Genomic DNA, 18,586 nt, shown 5'->3' on the forward strand with positions numbered 1-18,586 from the left:
CGGAAATTACACCTGTATTGCAAATGCAGATACTCATCCGCTCAAGAGGCGTAAGCGTCTGCGCCTAGATTATTCAAGTATGGGCATAAATTAGCATATTTCATAATCTAAACATACACTTGCAAACTCTCCCCACACTCCGCCCAAACACCACCCCCTACACGCCTAGCGGGAAAGTACACGCCAGCATGGCATGGCTCATACTTTAATACTAGTTGGAATTTTCTAAAAGGTCACTTGCACACTTAAAGGACTTTGTCAGATTACCCCCGTTATTCACAATGATTGTGTCAAAGGAGATGGGGGAGGGGGATGAGCATCGGATGCTCTGCCTGAAATAGAACCAGAAGATAATCGATACAGATCCAAAGAAGGAAGCAAACAGTAGGAATATCTGAGTATAAAATACCTTGAGATCTCCCTGGCAGTGGATTAATTGGCAGTCCAAGTGCAATAAAAGCTGGGGTTAATGTGTTCTTACGTGGGACTGGCCTGTGCTGTAAGCCTAGTTTTAACTCAGCACTTTTAAGGGCATTAATTTTTTTTTCTTTTTTTCAGATTGTGCACTAATGTTCCCATTAGCTCACAAAACCTGTAAACAATACAAGTGCACTAATACTGCCTCCTATTTGGCATGCGCTTATCAGTACACGCTAGCTGAATAACACAGGAAAATCCATGCCCCCTCCCAAATGTATTTTTGAAAAATCATTAACACAAGTAACCACATGCAAACAGGCAAAATACTGCAAAAGGCTTTAATGCACCCTGCGGTAGCCTGTTGATGAGCTTAACACACTTTAGTAAAAGAGCTCCTTAATTTCATTTCCTTCAAAGTCTTATAAACTGCCTCTTTCAACAAAGCACTGTACAGTGCGGGGTAGCAGGTCTCCTCTTTGCCTTTACCTTGATTATCTCTTTATCAAGGTCTTGGAGATCGTAATTCCCCCCTTTTATTTTTCAATTCTTAACCCCTAACTAGAACCTTCTGCTCTCCACCTGTGATTTTTCTTTTTCCTTTTGATTAGAAACTGCTTTGGTATATGTTTCCGCAAACAAACCTCAACCAAACAATATTTCAAACACCTCCAGCTGCTAAACTCCTGCTGATTAGTAACATAAAACAGTGACAGCAGATAAAGACCAGTCTGCCAAGAAAAGTAGCCAAGGTTGCTCCCATCTGTGCTCGATTTCTATTTATTTATTTTGTGTGATTAATTTATGTTTTATTTTGAGTGGAAATACTCTGTCTTTCCATATTGGGTTCCTCTGTGTATGTCTCACACCTTGTTTAAATTCTGTCACCCTGTTCATCCCCCACCACCTCCCATGAAAGAGCACTCCAGCCGTCCACCACCCTCTCTATGTAAAAGTATTTCCTGATGTTGCTTTTCAGTTTTCCCCCTTGCAGCTCTAGTTTTCCTTGCCTGAAACAACTTAATTACAGCATAGAATTACTGAAATTATCACATAGCATCTCCTGAATACTGTGACAATGGGAAATTTACCCTATCCAAGAGCATGTCAAGACCTATCAGCTCCTTCTCTCAGCCTTGTTGTCATGTCTTTAAATAACTATGAATACTTGTACACTCCATATGGGGGGAAAAAAAGCAGAGATGTTTTCTTGGTGCCATTCAAGAGATGCAACACAGAAAATAATGAAATTTTTTCTGCCACCCTCTTAATTTTTCAGGAGAAATATTTCATCTTAAAATAGTTCACTGTTCCTTTCATTTGTGCTTAAAATATGCATTACAAAAATGTCTGTAATGGTGAAGGAACATCCTGATTCTTGGCACCTTTTTATTCATGGTAAAGGTTTCCAGTTCATAAGCTGTCCTGTAATGTGAGCATTGAATGGGACCAGCAAGTGTCTGTCCTCTTCTCTGCTCAGTGTTCAATGATATTGGCGCTGCTGGTTTGGAATTTTAAACAGATGAATGTGCTTCATTATGTTCAGAATGTTTTTGTAAGAAGATCTGTATTTTGAAAGAAACCGTTCTGAACTCTGTTTCTGAACTAGGTTTCCATATTGTCTGCAAAACTCTGGCAAGTTGCCATAATCTGTCCATTCTTTAAGCAGTATATCTCACACCCCCTTTTTTTTTGCCCAAGAGCTTATCTGAAATAAAGGAGTTATTGATTTATCTTTTCCTTCAGGAAGTGTTTCAGCACTCTGTTTACTTTCTACTTTGATATACTGCAAAAAAAAAAAAAAAACTTTACAAAGTTGAAGCATGCACACTTCATATGCTGTCCTTTCTACTGCTAAAAACGTTGTAAGATGTACAAAAGACTTTGGGGAATATTTACTAAGCTGTGCTAACCAGATTACTTGGGTGTTAGCATACAGTAGCCGTTAGCACAGACTCACTAAAACCAGCTAGTGCAAGAAAAATCCCATGCTAGCTGCTTAGTACAGGTAAGGGCGGGATCTGGGCAGGTCATGGGGTAAGATGGGGGTCTGGCTCTGACCTACAGCTAGCATGTGGGACCTTGCCACACTCTAGCTGTTAGAACTACTGATAGCATGGCTGCACTTAACATCACCTGAATTTGGCATTAAGGAAGCATGACCTTGTAGCAGTAGTAGCACAAGACTACCACTAGGGGTGCCATTTTGGAGATGGTGCTGGCAGATCAGGTGTGATGGGGGGAATCGCTCCTGCCCAATGACCACCGGACCACCAGGGAAAATGCTGGTAGGCCTATAAAGATGATGGAGGGAAACGGCATCAGAACACAGCACTGAGGCCGATGTTCTGGCCAGCTGGAATAACACTGTTTGCAAGGTGGCTTGCAAGCAGCGTTATTCATTGACCATGTCAGCAACCCACGAGACACTTAATACTGCAGGTTGCTGACTCCATTTTCCGAATTAATGGCCACACCCTAGTTTTGCCATTACTGTGCAGCCATTACCAAAAATTAGTGCATGAGCCCCTACTGCAACTTATTTTGTAAGCGTAAGGGCTCGTGCACGAATCCTGTGCTGATCAGTTAGTGTGCGGCAGTCTAGATGCGCTAACTAATTAGCACGGGAACGTACACTCTCTACTGCCAGGCGTTCTCTCACAGAAAATTTTTTAAAAATTTTAGCGTGTGGTTTGCACACGTACAATCAGAACTTACCACGGGATGATGCGGCTCATCCGCAGGTAAACCCACGTGCCAGTGCTTACCGCAGCTTAATGGAAGGAGCCCTTAGAGTTTTATGGATTTAGCTTTTATTGGGAAGCTCATGCTTAACATTGTTTTTTCCTCCTATCGCTTTGTAATTTTTCAACTCGATCAAAACCAGGGTTGAGATCTGGTGCCATGAGTCTTTGGTCGCAACTACCTGAGGATATCCCCTTATTTCATATTTCCCTACCCCTTCCCCTCAGTGCTCTGAACATCCCTAGTCCACTCATTGCAATGATGGTCCTGGACCAGGGCGCCTTCCAGACCACTCTGTATTATAGGCCCTAAATCCAGTCACAATGTGTCACCCTTGAGAATTGGCCGGACCTCATCCTTCCCTGAGAAGGTCTGAAACAGGGATTGGCTGCCATCAGGCCACCCCTGTTTTATACCTCGCTTTTCCCTACAGCTCAAGTCACACTGAGTGCTGTGTAGAAGTGTACCGTATTTTTCGGACTATAAGACACACTTTTTTCCCCCAAATTTGGGAGGAAAATGGGGGGTGCATCTTATAGTCCGAAGGTAAAGATTTTGGCAGGCTGGCAGGCCGCCCGCCCTCCCTCCAAGTTCGGGATCGCCCTCCCCCCGGCCCTGTCACCACTTCTCCCTACTCACGCGATCTTCCCTGGTGGTCTAGTGACGTCGGGACAGGAAAGAGTTCCCTCTTTCCTGCCCAGCGCACTGCTCTCCATCCTCCTGTATGCAGCCTGACGGTCTCGGCGAGATTCAAAATGGCCGCCAAGACTTCAATTCTCGGCGACCAGGGGCGTATCTGCGTGGGGCCTCAGGGGCCTGGGCCCCCGCAGATTTCGCCCTGGACCCCCCTACCGCTGCCAACCCTCCCCCTCCGTTGCTCGCCTACCTTCGCTGGCGGGGGACCCCAACCCCCGCCAGCCGAGGTCCGCGTCCTCCTGCCGCTGCCGGCTGCCTTTGGTCCTTTAATTCTTCCATTGAAGCTGGCGCCGACGAAAGTTTCTTTTGAGTCTGACGTCGCTGCACGTTGTACGTGCAGGACGTCAGACTCAGAAATTGTTTCTGAGTCTGACGTCCTGCACGTACAACGTGCAACGTGCAGCGACGTCAGATTCAAAAGAAACTTTTTCGTCGGCGCCAGCTTCAATGGAAGAATGAAAGGACCAAAGGCAGCCGGCAGCGGCAGGAGGACGCGGACCTCGGCTGGCGGGGGTTGGGGTCCCCCGCCAGCGAAGGTAGGCGAGCAACGGAGGGGGAGGGTTAGCAATGGCAGCGGCTGGGGGGAGGGGGATCGGCAATGGCGGCGGCGGCGGGGGGGGGGGGGCTATAATGTGCCCCCCCTCTCTGGCCCTGGCCCCCCCTACCGCCGCAGTTCAGATACGCCCCTGTCGGCGACCATTTTGAATCTCACCGAGACCGTCAGACTCAGGCAGCAATGCATACAGGAGGATGGCGAGCAGCGCGCTGGGCAGGAAAGAGGGAGCTCTTTCCTGCCCCGACGTCACTAGACCACCAGGGAAGATTGCGTGAGTAGGGAGAAGTGGTGACAGGGCCGGGGGGAGGGCGATCCCGAACTCTGAGGGACGGATTCGGACAAGACGCACCGGAGCACCTAGGTTTTAGAGGAGGGAAAAAGCAAATTTTTTTTTCCTATTTCCCTCCTCTAAAACCTAGGTGCGTCTTATGTTCCAAAAAATACGGTAGGTGCTTGGATGCTTGTTAGTTTAAATCTATTTCCTGCCAATTATTTTAATAAATTGGAGCTGCAGGAGTGTGCATTCCATAACACCTTTGCATAAATGTTTTTCTGTGGTCTGATTTTAAGGTCAGCGTAACACCAAATACTACCCCATTAGTGACAAGTTGGAGTGGAGGAGTAGCCCTCATGGGTAGAGCAGTGGCCTGAGATCCAGGGAAGCCCAGTTCCAATTCTGCTTCTCCTCATGATCGTTGGCAAGTCAAGGTACCCTTTTGTAAAGCTTAGCATGCTCTAACGGAATCAGCATGCACTAAATGCTAAGAATTCCATTTTATACCTGTGGGCCCATGTATATACCTGTGGGCTTCTTTGCATATAGCGCATGCTAAGCTTTAGAAAAAGGGCCCCTTCTGTTGTGAGCCCCGTGGGGACGTGGAAAATACCTGCTGTACCTGAATGTAACATATATTGAGCTACAGTTGGAAAAAAAAGGCATGAGGTTAACGCAACATCCCCTTCTGCAGCTTGTGCCTGAGATTGCTGCTGATCTTTGACATATCTGTTCTTCAATGAATATGACCTCAGTTAATTAAATTAAACAGCTTCTTAAACTTGGTCCTCCAGCAGGATCTATGAATTTAACACATTCGACTACAATGGCAGCCCTCCGCAGGTTCAGAGGTCTGCAGTAAATTGATCGTGACTGGAATTTACTGGCCCAGGCTGGATGGTGTAATTAATGCAAGATAACCAGCCACTGATTGTGCAAGAAGAGTTGTCTTCCTTGTTAATAAACCATAATTAGTTAATTGCAACACTGAGTTCTCCTCTGGCACATACTTTCGATTGTTTGGTTGAAGTGATTGTGTCTGTGCTACAGATTTACACATAAAGCGGTAACAGTTTTCTCCAGAGACAAGCAGGGGAACAGCAGGTACATTTGCTAATAATATTATTATGTTGTGCCGGTTTTATTACTCATATCTCTCTGCACATTCTTGCCCAAGAACACAGGAGCCTCCAAATCATAAAGAGCCCAAGGATCAGTTTTGTAACATTAAGAATGTTTGTTTATTTCCGGCCATTTGTAGACACACCCTAAAAAATGTTAACGGAGGATAGTTGTTTTAAGTACTTTATTTATGTTTTCAGTATTGGTTTCTCCTGGGTGAAGACTTTTGAATACAGTGAACGTCCACATCAGAAGGCTGGTTGTCATTTTAACAGGAGACCTAATCCTCCTGCTTTTGAAGAAGTGGTTGTTACCTCTCAAGCTAAATGCCAAAAAAGAGGCAGTTTCAGTTTGTGAACCCACATAAGCCATCCTCTTTTCTTTTTTTTCTTAAGATAATAAATAGAAATAAAACAAAACAGAGAAAAGAAAATAAGATGATACCTTTTTGTTATTGGACTAACAATACATTTTTTGATTAAATTTCGAAGGTAACACCTTCAGATCAGAAATCAGCAAATGTTGATAAATAATATCAGCCAAAGAAAAAGCAGAGCTGGGCCTTCAAGACTGAGACAACAGGAGCCCTTTATTAAGATCAGACCCGACACGGGCCGTGTTTCGGCGTAAACAACGCCTGCCTCAGGGGTCCAAATCCAATGTCAAGATGCACAGGTAGGGAGCTCAATAAAAACAAATTCTTGTTAGTATACGACTCTCCACAGACAAAATTGCAGAAGCTCCTGTAGAATGCTGTCGGTCAGAAAAGCCGCCAAAGTGCTCTTTGTAAATAATATCAGAACATATAATGCAAAACCATTCCAATGACGGTCTCGCAGGAAGAGGGTGTGGGGTAGGTTAGGTAAGAAATGGGGAAAGCTGGGTGGGTGAGAGACAGGGAGAGATGGGTGGGTTATAAGAGAGTGACAAAAAGTGGCATAATGTGGATGCACTACCCATATGCTAAAAGAAATTATTTTTTGGCACTGGGGGCAAAAATTGTGTGTTGTACTAATCAGTTAGTGCATCTACATAAGTACATAAGTAATGTCATACTGGGAAAAGACCAAAGGTCCATCGAGCCCAGCATCCTGTCCCTGATCAGGTCAAGGGCACCTGGCAAGCTACCCAAACGTACAAACATTTTATACAAGTTGTTCCCGAAATTGTGGATTTTTCCCAAGTCCATTTAGTAGCGGTCTATGGACTTGTCCTTTAGGAAACCGTCCAACCCCTTTTTAAACTCTGCCAAGCTAACCGCCTTCACTACATTCTCAGGCAATGAATTCCAGAGTTTAATTATGCGTGAAGAAACATTTTCTCCCATTTTTTCTAAATTTACTACACTGTAGTTTCATTGCATGCCCCCTAGTCTTAGTATTTTTGGAAAGCGTGAGCAGATGCTTCACATCCACCTGTTCCACTCCACTCATTATTTTATATACCTACATTGGCGTGTGCTAACCGATTACGTAACGGGTAGAGGGGCTCAAGCACTAATGGAAAAATTAGCGCATGCCCATTCATTTAAACGATTAGAAAATTCAGTCATTTTACCCCAGCAGTAAAAATACCCCCCCCCCCCCATATCAAAATGATGAAAGAATACAATATAAAAACTTTAAAAAAAATGTTTCTCAATATATAAAGCAGTACATAAAAGAATAAGATACCTGTGTCAACCATTGGCTACAATAATAAATTCCACAGCTTGATTGTGTATCGGCTTGATTCTGTATATGGCGTCTAAAATGTAAGCGCGTCAGAATAACGCATTTAGTGCTATTCTAGATACCACATCTACAGTAAAATGCGGTTTATAGAATAGCGCAGGGGGGGGAACGTTCGAACATTTAGGCTTGGCCATTTACATCACTAAAAAGCTGCCTAAATGTACGCGCATTCCCCTGAATTCTATAACTATGTGCGTTGACTGTTCCAACATTCCTACACTCCTCCCATAGCAGTGCCCCCTTTTCAGCTAGGCACATTGGAATTTATACGTGCCTCTTTTTATTGCCCATTAATGATAATTGGTTGTTGGTCAATTATGATGACTAATTGGCTCATTACTCAATTGAGTAGCGTGCATAAATTGGCCATGCACACAATTTAACTTGCGCTATTTGCTGCGTGTTATATAGAATCCAATTCTGAGTGTAAGAAGCCCTTCTCCAGTGTATTTTAAACGTGCCACCTCACTCTTGGTTTTATAGGCCTCTATCATATCCCTCCTCAGCTGTTTCTTCTCCAAGTGGAAGAGCCGTAACCTCTTTAGCCTTTTCTCCATAGAGAAGCTGTTCCATCCCCTTTTATCATTTTGTTTACCCTTCTCTGTACCTTTTCTGGTTCTATGTTTTTTGAGATGGGACAAGCAGAACTGCAGTTAAATTTGATGTTTGTATTGAAACAGTCTGATTTCTGATTTTGTTCCTTCGTTAAATCCCAGCCCATTCCAGTGAAGTCTTTGACCGTGTTGCAGTGAATGGGCAGTGCATTTTGTGAACACAGTCTAAAGTCCTGCAGCTTCTTGTCAGGATGACACTATATTTTTCATTATGAAAAGCATCTTACCAACAAATTCTTTTCTGTTTTATCTAGTGAAAGTGGTCAGCCATTCTTCCTGTACATCGCTCTTGCGCATATGCACGTACCACTCTCAGTCCATCAAGACCATGGAAACTTATCCAGCAAAGGGCCGTATAAAAGCGCTTTACGGGAGATGGATGACTTAGTCAGCAGGATAAAGGACAAAGTTGACAACACAGCGAGAGAAAGCACAATCATTTGGTTTACAGGTAAGAAAAGCAGACACTGACTGCAATAAATCAAGATGGCACTCCTTTATTCCCTTCTGAAGCTGACATTTGGCTATCTCGTGGGTAGAAATTCTGGCTAGTATTTTGGTGCCTTGCGGACTTGTGAGCCAATACAGAGGAGAAGGAATGATGTCACTAGTCTTATGTAATTACTGTTAGTGTAACCTGCATGGAGCAGCAGGTGCAACCCTGGCCACCTTTCTGTGCAGACTGGACAGACCGTGCTTACGGTCTTTACCTGTCGTCATTTACAATGATACTGTTAGGTTATCTAAGGCCCAGTGAAAGAGATAATAAAGCAGAATAGCTTATTCCATATCATCAAGCTGATCAATCCATAGACTGGTGGGTTGTGTCCATCTACCAGCAGGTGGAGATAGAGAGCAAACTTTTGCCTCCCTATATGTGGTCATGTGCTGCCGGAAACTCCTCAGTATGTTCTCTATCTCAGCAGGTGGTGGTCACACACAGCAGCAGCTCTGGCTAGGCCTCCAAGCCTAATCCTTAGGTTTTGTTGAGGCCTGGGGTTGAGGGCTCTTTTGAGCAAGTGCAAACCTGGTGGTGCCAGGTCCCTCCTTTTCTCCCCCCTCCCGCTGGCTCCGTTAAAAAAAAAAAAAAAAAAAAAAAAATTTTAAACGTCCTTAAAGGCGTTTATTTCGACGTTTATTTAAACGTTCATTGCAGCTACTCACTGGGACACCAGTTCGTTACAGCTCGGAGCGGCAAGCAGGTAATTTTACCTTTTTATAGCGGGCAGGGGGTTCCCCGATTCTTCTCCTCGTGGCATATGGCGTCGGAGGGCGAGGGCGCAAAGGGTCGCTCCCCGGATCGCTGGAGCGCTTCTAAAGGGGATGCGGGGGTTTTACAGCCTGATTCGCCCTTGATGGGTGACAGCGGTTTTTCCCGCCATAAACGCCCATCCCCCGCTCCTCGCCTCCGCCATCTTGGCCGGCCACGCGGCTCGGACGGCTTCTTCGTGGGCCGCCCTTGAGGTTGGAGACATTAATGCCATGAACGCCCTTAATTTGGGCGACGGCACAAAAGCGGCTAAAGTTAAGCGCCGTTTTTTCCCGCGCGGCTCCTTTGCGGAGTGTCGCGCCGGACGCCATTTTGGATGCGCAGCATGTCTCTCCCCCGCTCGTGTGAGCGCCGGTTGAGGGTGCGTCTAGGGCTGTTGCCCAGGCTGCGGAAGTGCACAGTCTGGGGGGTTTCTCCCCCGAGTTTGTTTTGCTGCTGCATCAGGCTTTCCTCATGCAAAACGCTGCCCCTGCTCCCTCGTCTGGTAAAGAGGTTGAGGTTCCCAGAGGTAACGCCCTCGGGTTGATTCCCAGGCCTTGGAGGACTTTGTCTCCTCCGATGTAGATGAGGGCAGCGTGTCTGAGGTCTCCCAACGGTCCTTGCGGATTCCTTGGAGGAGATAGATCCCCGCTCGGATGGAGCGGATGACCCCTCTGCAGCGCGGCTTTTTAGCCCAGAGGATTTGCCCAACCTGTTGTTACAGGCCATGGACACTTTGAAGATTTCCTCTCCGGAGGACGTCTCTCCCTCAGCCCCTGTTGGCTCTGCCATTATGCTGGGGACGAAGCGCCCGCCTAGAACCTTCCACGTGCATGATGCCATGCACACCTTAATTTCGGCTCAATGGGATGTCCCGGAAGCGAGCCTTAAAGTGGCTAGGGCTATGTCCCGCCTCTATCCTTTGGCTGTGAGTGAACGTGAGGCCTATCTGTGGCCTACCGTGGATTCTTTAATCACTGCGGTGACTAAGAAAACGGCTTTGCCGGTGGAAGGTGGCACGGCCCTAAAGGACGCCCAAGACAGAAGATTGGAGGCGGCCTTAAGGTCGTCCTTTGAGGCAGCTGCTTTAAGTTTGCAGGCCTCTGTTTGCAGCTCCTATGTGGCCAGGGCGTGCCTGACTATGGTGCAGCGGGCTTCCCCCTCGGATCATTCCTTGAGGGCTGATTGGCCGGCCCTGGAATCGGGCTTAGCCTATTTGGCAGACTTGCTGTATGATGTCTTGAGAGCCTCAGCTAAAGGCATGGCTCAGACAGTCTCTGCGTGGCGGTGGCTTTGGCTGAAACATTGGTCTGCTGACCACGCCTCTAAATCCCGCCTGGCTAGATTGCCTTTTAAAGGCAAGCGGCTCTTTGGGGTCGAGCTGGACAAAATCGTGACCGATCTCGGCACGTCCAAGGGCAAGAAATTACCAGAGGTCAGGGCTCGGGCTAGTACTCGTCCCGGTACCTCCAGAGGACGGTTGCAGGAAGCCCGTCGGTACCGCCCGGGCAAGTCGGGTTCCTCTGCCCCCTCTTCCTTCAAGAGGAATTTCTCCCCCAAGCAGCATTCCTTTCGCAGAGACCGCCGTCCCGGAGGGGCTCCCTCCGGTCCTCCCCCAGGGTCTCGTACCCAATGACGGGGCCTTGGTCCACGCCCCAGTGCAGATTGGAGGACGGCTGTCCTCGTTTCGGGGCGAGTGGACCACAATAACTTCAGACGCGTGGGTGCTGGAAGTCATCAGAGACGGCTACAAGCTAGAGTTCTGCCGACCCTTAAGAGACGGGTTCGTACTCTCTCCCTGCAAGTCTCTGGTCAAGCTGTGGCAGTGCAGCAGACCTTGGACAATCTGATCCGCCTGGACGCGGTCGTTCCGGTGCCAGAAAGTCAGCTTGGCAAGGGACGTTACTCCATTTACTTTGTGGTACCAAAGAAAGGAGGTTCTGTCCGGCCTATCCTCGACCTCAAAGGGGTCAATCGGGCCTTGAAAGTGCGGCACTTTCGCATGGAGACTCTCCGCTCTGTTATAGCGGCAGTGAAGGCAGGAGAGTTCTTGGCCTCCTTGGACATCAAGGAAGCGTATCTGCATATTCCCATCTGGCCTCCTCATCAACGCTTTCTGCGTTTTGCAGTCCTGGGACGACACTTCCAGTTCAGAGCCCTCCCATTCGGGTTGGCTACTGCTCCGCGGACCTTTTCCAAAGTAATGGTGGTCATTGCGGCCTTCCTACGAAAGGAAGGGGTACAAGTCCATCCTTATCTGGACGACTGGTTGATCCGAGCCCCCTCTTATGCAGAGTGCGGCAAAGCTGTGGACCGGGTAGTTGCTCTTTTGAGCTCCCTGGGATGGATCATCAACTGGGAGAAGAGCCAGCTGCGCCCGACTCAGTCCCTGGAGTACCTGGGAGTTCGATTCGACACCCAAGTGGGCAGAGTGTTCCTGCCAGACAATCGGATTGTCAAACTTCAGGCTCAAGTGGACCAGTTCCTAGTAGCCTCTCCTCCTCGGGCTTGGGACTATGTGCAGCTGTTGGGCTCTATGACGGCCACGATGGAAGTAGTGCCCTGGGCCAGGGCTCATATGAGACCACTTCAGCTATCTTTGCTGCGGCGCTGGACTCCGATGTCGGAGGATTATGCCGTGCGCCTTCCCTTGGACCCAGCAGTGCGCAAGGCGCTGAGCTGGTGGATGCAGACAGACAAGTTGTCTGCGGGAATGCCTCTGGTGACCCCAGAGTGGATTGTCGTCACGACGGACGCCTCTTTGTCGGGCTGAGGAGCCCACTGCTTGGGAAGGACAGCGCAGGGGCTCTGGTCTCCTGCAGAGGCAAAGTGGTCTATCAACCTCCTGGAACTCAGAGCCATTCGGTTGGCGCTTTTGGAGTTCATCCCGGTACTGGTGTTGAAGCCTGTACGGGTCCTGTCAGACAATGCCACGGCTGTGGCCTATGTCAACCGCCAGGGAGGTACCAAGAGCGCCCCTCTAGCCAAGGAGGCTATGAATCTTTGACAGTGGGCGGAAGCGAACCTGGAGCAGCTTTCAGCGGCCCACATTGCCGGAGCCATGAATGTCAAGGCGGTCTTTCTCAGTCGCCATACCTTGGAGCCCGGAGAGTGGCAACTATCTGCTCAGGCGTTCTTGGACATCACGAAGCGCTGGGGCCAGCCGAGCCTAGATCTGATGGCGTCATCGGCCAATTGCCAAGTGCCGCGCTTTTTCAGCAGAGGACGGGACCCTCGATCCCTGGGAGTAGATGCTCTTCTCCAGCAGTGGCCGACACAAGAGCTCCTCTATGTGTTCCCGCCCTGGCCCAGGTTGGGCAGGGTGCTAGACCGGGTGGCAAAGCCCCGGCAGGGTAATCCTGGTGGGTCCGGATTGGCCCAGACGTCCCTGGTATGCGGACTTGATCAGGCTCTCAGTCGACGATCCTCTGCGGCTGTCAGTGGAGCAGGGCCTGTTACATCAGGGTCCCGTGGTGATGGAGGATCCCTCCCCCTTTGGGCTTAAGGCCTGGCTATTGAGCGGCAGCGTCTGAGGAAGAAGGGCTTCTCAGACAAGGTCATCGCCACTATGCTAAGAGCGAGGAAGCGCTCTACTTCTACTGCTTACGCCAGGGTTTGGCGTATCTTTGCAGCGTGGTGTGAAGCAGGCTCACTTTCTCCCTTCACTGCTCCAATTTCCTCAGTGTTGGCGTTCCTGCAAGAAGGTCTGGAGAAAGGCCTGTCGCTCAGTTCCCTTAAAGTCCAGGTTGCGGCTCTGGCTTGCTTCAGGGGCCGCCTGAAGGGTGCTTCCCTGGCTTCGCAGCCAGATGTGGTGCGCTTTCTCAAGGGAGTTAATCACCTGCGCCCTCCTCTGAACTCAGTGGTGCCTGCGTGGAATCTCAACCTGGTGCTAAGAGCATTGCAGAAGCCGCCTTTTGAACCCTTGTCAAGGGCATCTCTGAAAGACCTGACGTGGAAAGCAGTCTTTTTGGTGGCTATCACTTCAGCCAGAAGAGTTTCCGAGCTCCAGGCGCTCTCATGTCAAGAGCCTTTTTCTGCAGTTCACTGAGGCAGGAGTGACTATTCGCACAGTGCCTTCCTTTCTGCCCAAGATTGTTTCTCGCTTCCATGTGATTCAGCAGCTCTGTCTCCCTTCCTTTCGTAGGGAGGACTACCCAGAGGAGTACTCTGCTCTTAAATATCTGGATGTGAGGCGAGTCATCATCAGATACTTGGAAGTGACCAATGATTTCCGGAAATCGGATCATCTGTTTGTCCTGTTTGCAGGTCCTTGTAAGGGTCTGCAGGCTGCTAAGCCTACAGTGGCAAGATGGGTCAAGGAAGCCATTGCAGCGGCTTATGTGGCCGCAAGGAAGGTGCCGCCTATCCAGCTGAAGGCTCACTCCACGAGAGCTCAGGCGGCCTCGATGGCAGAGGCCGGATCCGTCTCCTTGGAAGAGATATGCAAGGCGGCAACTTGGGCTTCGGCTCATACATTCTCCAAGCTTTCCGTTGGCGGTGGCTGCACGGGCGGAGGCCCGGTTTGGAGCTTCAGTGTTGAGGTCAGGGATTTCAATGTCCCGCCCTGGGTGAGTACTGCTTCGGTACATCCCACCAGTCTATGGATTGATCAGCTTGATGATATGGAAGGTAAAATTATGTATAATCATACCTGATAATTTTCTTTCCATTAATCATAGCTGATCAATCCATAGCCCCTCCCAGATATCTGTACTGTTTTTATTCTGGTTGCATTTCAGGTTCAAGTTTGGTCTTCAGTTACTTCAGAAAGACTTCGTGTTCAAGTTTTTTCACTTGGATTCTTCAAGAGTTGAGACGAGTTTGTGTTACAGTGAGCTGCTGCATTCCTCTCCCCCCCGTTTTACGGGGCTGGATTGAGACATAAATTCTGCCGGCACTCCCTCCCGCTTCGTGCGGCTGTAGGGCAGCTTTGTACCCCTCCCGCTTCGGCGGTGTTAGGGTCAGTCAGCTCCTCCCGCGGTTGCGGTTGCAGGATAAGCCAGATCCCCCCGCATCGGCGGGTGTGGTGTCCCTCCCCCGCTCCGCGGGGATGAGCTGGACGGATTCCCCTCCCCCACTTGTGTGGGGATGAGCTGGGTTAATTCCCCTCCCCCGTTTCGGCGGTGGTGAGCTGGGCAGAGTGTCCCTTCGTGGGTGTAATTCTCTAAGTGCTGAGTCCTGCGGATGGAGCTTTGATATCGACATACTGAGGAGTTTCCGGCAGCACATGACCACATATAGGGAGGCAAAAGTTTGCTCTCTATCTCCACCTGCTGGTAGATGGACACAACCCACCAGTCTATGGATTGATCAGCTATGATTAATGGAAAGAAAATTATCAGGTATGATTATACATAATTTTACCCTCATTCAGTGCAAAATCAGGCCTTGAATGCCTGAGGTTCTTCCAAATAAAAATTTTTTTCCTTGCTTTTACCCCCCCCCCCAGATGAGCAGCTTTCAGCAAAAGCTTTTGTGACTTTCTAAAGAAACTGGGCAGTGACTTTGCAATTTCTCATCTCCATATTTCCTTCTTGACTTAGGAAAAAATATTTTCACAGGAAAATAAGAATGTTGTGTCTTTCCCTGTCATAGTATGGACAATTCCCATTTCCTGTTTCCACTAATATCTTGACTCTGATCAATAGGTAATAGATGGCAACTAACAGAAAAATTGAAAATTGGTTATTTTTGTAAACTTTTTCTGTAGCACTTTAAATAAATTTATTGTACTGTGATTTATGATTAAGCTCTTTGTTATGTTGCAGGGGATAATGGCCCATGGTCTGAAAAATGTGATTTTGCAGGATCTGTTGGGCCATTCATCGGAGCCTGGCAAACTGAACGAGGTACAGTCGGGGGCACCATTCAATCCGGGTTCCATCCACCCAGAATCTTTTGTAGTCTCTGGAGGGTGAATACTAAAAAGAACCAAAATACCAACTATCATAAAAGCAAATATGTGGGAACAAGTGAGCATATAAAGGAATGGCACAATATATCGCCATGGCAGTCCGCGTTTATTTAAATGCTGGCTGCTACAGTTTTTTTTATAATTTTTCATTTTACAAGGGTCACTTGCAAACAGTAATACAGAGATGACTGTACACTGATACAATATTAGAGGAAAACAATCTCAACAAGATAAATGGATTAATGGATAAAAGGAGATCAATTAAACAACAGTAAACAAAGAAAACATGGTATTAACCTGATTATCCACAGTTATTATTTATCTGAATCATTATTCCACATTGATCGTCTGGTTGGCTTCTTCAAACCCAAGACGGTGTATAGTCAATTAATTTCGTTGGAAACATACTTATTGTCCAATATTAGTGGAAATAATACACCTAATTTCATTTTTTTCTCTTTTAAAACCAGAAATTATTTAACAATACAAACACTTGAATCTCTAATCCAATTCGCACTGATTAAAGTAATCCCAGTTTCACAGGCTTCACTCCTTTTGAATTAATATACTAAGAGGAATCATTTCAGAGGAAAAAAAACTTTAGGAGTCATACCCGGAACTCTGGGAAAACAACAATCTCGATATTAATCATCTTTAATAATAATCATTTTGTTCAAAGTTTTCGGGTCTATTATCATTTTCAAAATCTTAACCGTTTCCTACCCCTGTAGAACTTCATTTGCTGTATCAATTTTTCATTCTCAAAGGGTTCGATTTGATTATCCATGTGGCTCACTAATAAGATTATATCTGAAGCAAAGTTATTTACTACCACCGTTAAGTCCTGGAGCGCCTTCCAGATGATATTCAATGTAACCTCCACGGGAGCCAAAAACTCCAAGCTGATAGCTCTTACGGGTTTAGGAGTGGCACCACCGACACGGGTTCAGCTGTAAACGACTTCCGTTTCAGCATGGATTCCTAACTCACTCCTCCACTCCTTTGGACATGGTGGTTAAATGACTCGGGAGCGATGAAGTTGTTTCCAGGTCCAAGAGCATCGACGCTCCTTCGCTGGCGCTAATCAAAGGACTCATCAACCCAGTCATCTGTGGGCAGCTCGTCGCGCAGCGGTCCCACACTTGCTGCACATGGGACAAAACGCTGGTCATCGGCAGCTGATCCCCCATTGTCCCCTTCTACTCAGTTGGCTGCTACAGTTATGCTATAGCTGGATATTTAGAATTAGGTCAGTCCAGGGGTAGATCCTAGAGGGGTAGATCCTAGAGTTACCTGGAGATTCTATGCCTGTATCTGGAGCACTATCCAAACAGCTCGGGACTAGAGAATGACACGGGGACGAAGATGGGGATAAACTTTGTCCCCATGTTATTGTCCCCCTGTTAATGAACTGGACTGGTATTTATGTTTGAGTGATGTAGACAGTGATATTTTTTTTGGGCGGGGGGGGGGGGGGGGAACAAGCAAACATGCTGGCCATAAGTAGCAAAATTTGCATGGGGAATCCTGTACATTCCTGCTACCAGCACATCTTCTAAGAAGACATCTTCTATTGCAGGAAGGACTGTGAAAGACAGGAGAGCAAAATAAATAAAATGACATATCTTTATATAACACAACACAAAAATCCACAAACCCATAAAAGATGTAACAGCATAAAATCCCACCCCATCCACACTTCTCCCACTCCCATTTTTAGCTTCACCAAAAGCCAGAGCACAAAGTCAAGTTTGTAGTCTCTCATGTGGAACCTCACAAACTTGTCCTCCCACATCACTGGGGGTGTGACATTCCACCCGTAAGAACCACAGTACCCAAAACCCTATACCTATATATATGAAGTCACTTGGTCTGTGAGCTGCAGGAGTGACCTCTGTGATATTTATTTATTTATGTATTTATTTATTGCATTTGTATCCCACATTTTCCCACCTCTTTGCGGGCTCAGTGTGGCTTACAATAAGATATGAATAATGGAAATACATTTGTTACAACTTGGTTATAGGTTACATTGTACAAGTTTTGTGAAACCATCGAAGCATCATTAAGAATATAACAATGGGACATCAACATTGAAACGTTGGAAAGAGACAATGGGAAGCTTAAAGGGCAGTGTTAAGACACAGAGATATATGGTGTATTCTATGTGGAACAAAATGGGTCAAATGGGCACTCAGATAATCTAGACCATTATGAAATAGAGATTAAGCACAGAATCTTAAATGCTCAACTCAGCTGGGAGCCAATGCAAAGAATGAAGGATAAGTGTCACATGATGAAACTATGGGCTTTCATTTTCTCTGTCAACTGCAAGTATGTAAGTTGAATTTGTGGGAGACCAGAATACAAACTGTTATAGTATTGAAGCATTTTTACAGTCTGAATTTACCCGGTTAACTCTCCAAATCCTGGCACTGAAAACTTCTGCTATATAAATTCCTGCTCCTCCCCCAGACTGCCCTGGCGCTGTCTGGATAAATTCCCTCTCCACCCCAGGACTGCCCTGGCTTACAGGCATTTTTCCAGCAGCATAATCCAGAAAATGCTGTGGAAAAGCCAGGTATGGCCCCTGCTACATGGACAAAATACTGCTGAGTATCTAGCCTGTAGGAAACTGGGCACCCAAGAAAAATCTCAAAACAGTAGGAACACCTGAGACCTATTTCCAGCTCCTGACAGTTGCTTCATCACAAAATCCTGCTGAGCTTTACCAATACTGCCTTATAAAAAGAAGCAGTTCTTTGCGGATTCATCTCTGACTGGTCCTTCTTCCATTTGTCACTCAGGCTGTTACATCTACGGCTTTAATAACCTTAATCCTGGATGAATCCATCCTTCTTTTCTGAGCACTCACTAAAATGTGTCCCTCTGGCCAAAAGCCTCTCTTTGTTTACTTTTATTTATTTATTTGGATTTATTAACCACCTTTATGAAGAGATTCACCCAAGACGGTGTACAGTTTCACATCAAACTTACAATTTTGTTAACAGCATAACAATAGTAAAATATACAAGTAAAAAACATAAATATAATAAATACATCAAATTGAACCCTAATAATAGGACTACCATGAAACAGGATCAAAAATATACACATTTAACAGCACTGAAATTCAAATAAAAGACATATAATACGATTTAAGCATAATAGTGATGGAATATCTAATAAGCACACAATTAGAACATTCAAATAACCTAGTTATGATACTAATACTTTTCTTCAATACATCTTATCATATAGCTGAG

General features: G+C 46.7%; 1 protein-coding gene across 7 annotated transcripts in view; it reads left to right on the plus strand.

The window, feature by feature from the left end:
• The window catches only part of ARSG (arylsulfatase G), a 173,370-nt gene that overhangs the window by 110,701 nt on the left and 44,083 nt on the right, over window positions 1-18,586 (plus strand). For 6 of the 7 annotated variants that reach the window (XM_030208465.1, XM_030208467.1, XM_030208468.1 and 3 more), the window contains 2 exons: window positions 8,412-8,608; window positions 15,175-15,255. In XM_030208465.1, coding sequence (XP_030064325.1) covers window positions 8,412-8,608; window positions 15,175-15,255 — 278 coding nt within the window. The remainder of the gene's footprint in view (window positions 1-8,411; window positions 8,609-15,174; window positions 15,256-18,586) is intronic. The other variant, XM_030208469.1, reaches the window with a different exon arrangement.

The sequence above is a fragment of the Microcaecilia unicolor genome, chromosome 6 (assembly GCF_901765095.1).
Source record: "Microcaecilia unicolor chromosome 6, aMicUni1.1, whole genome shotgun sequence".
Classification (NCBI taxonomy): domain Eukaryota; kingdom Metazoa; phylum Chordata; class Amphibia; order Gymnophiona; family Siphonopidae; genus Microcaecilia; species Microcaecilia unicolor.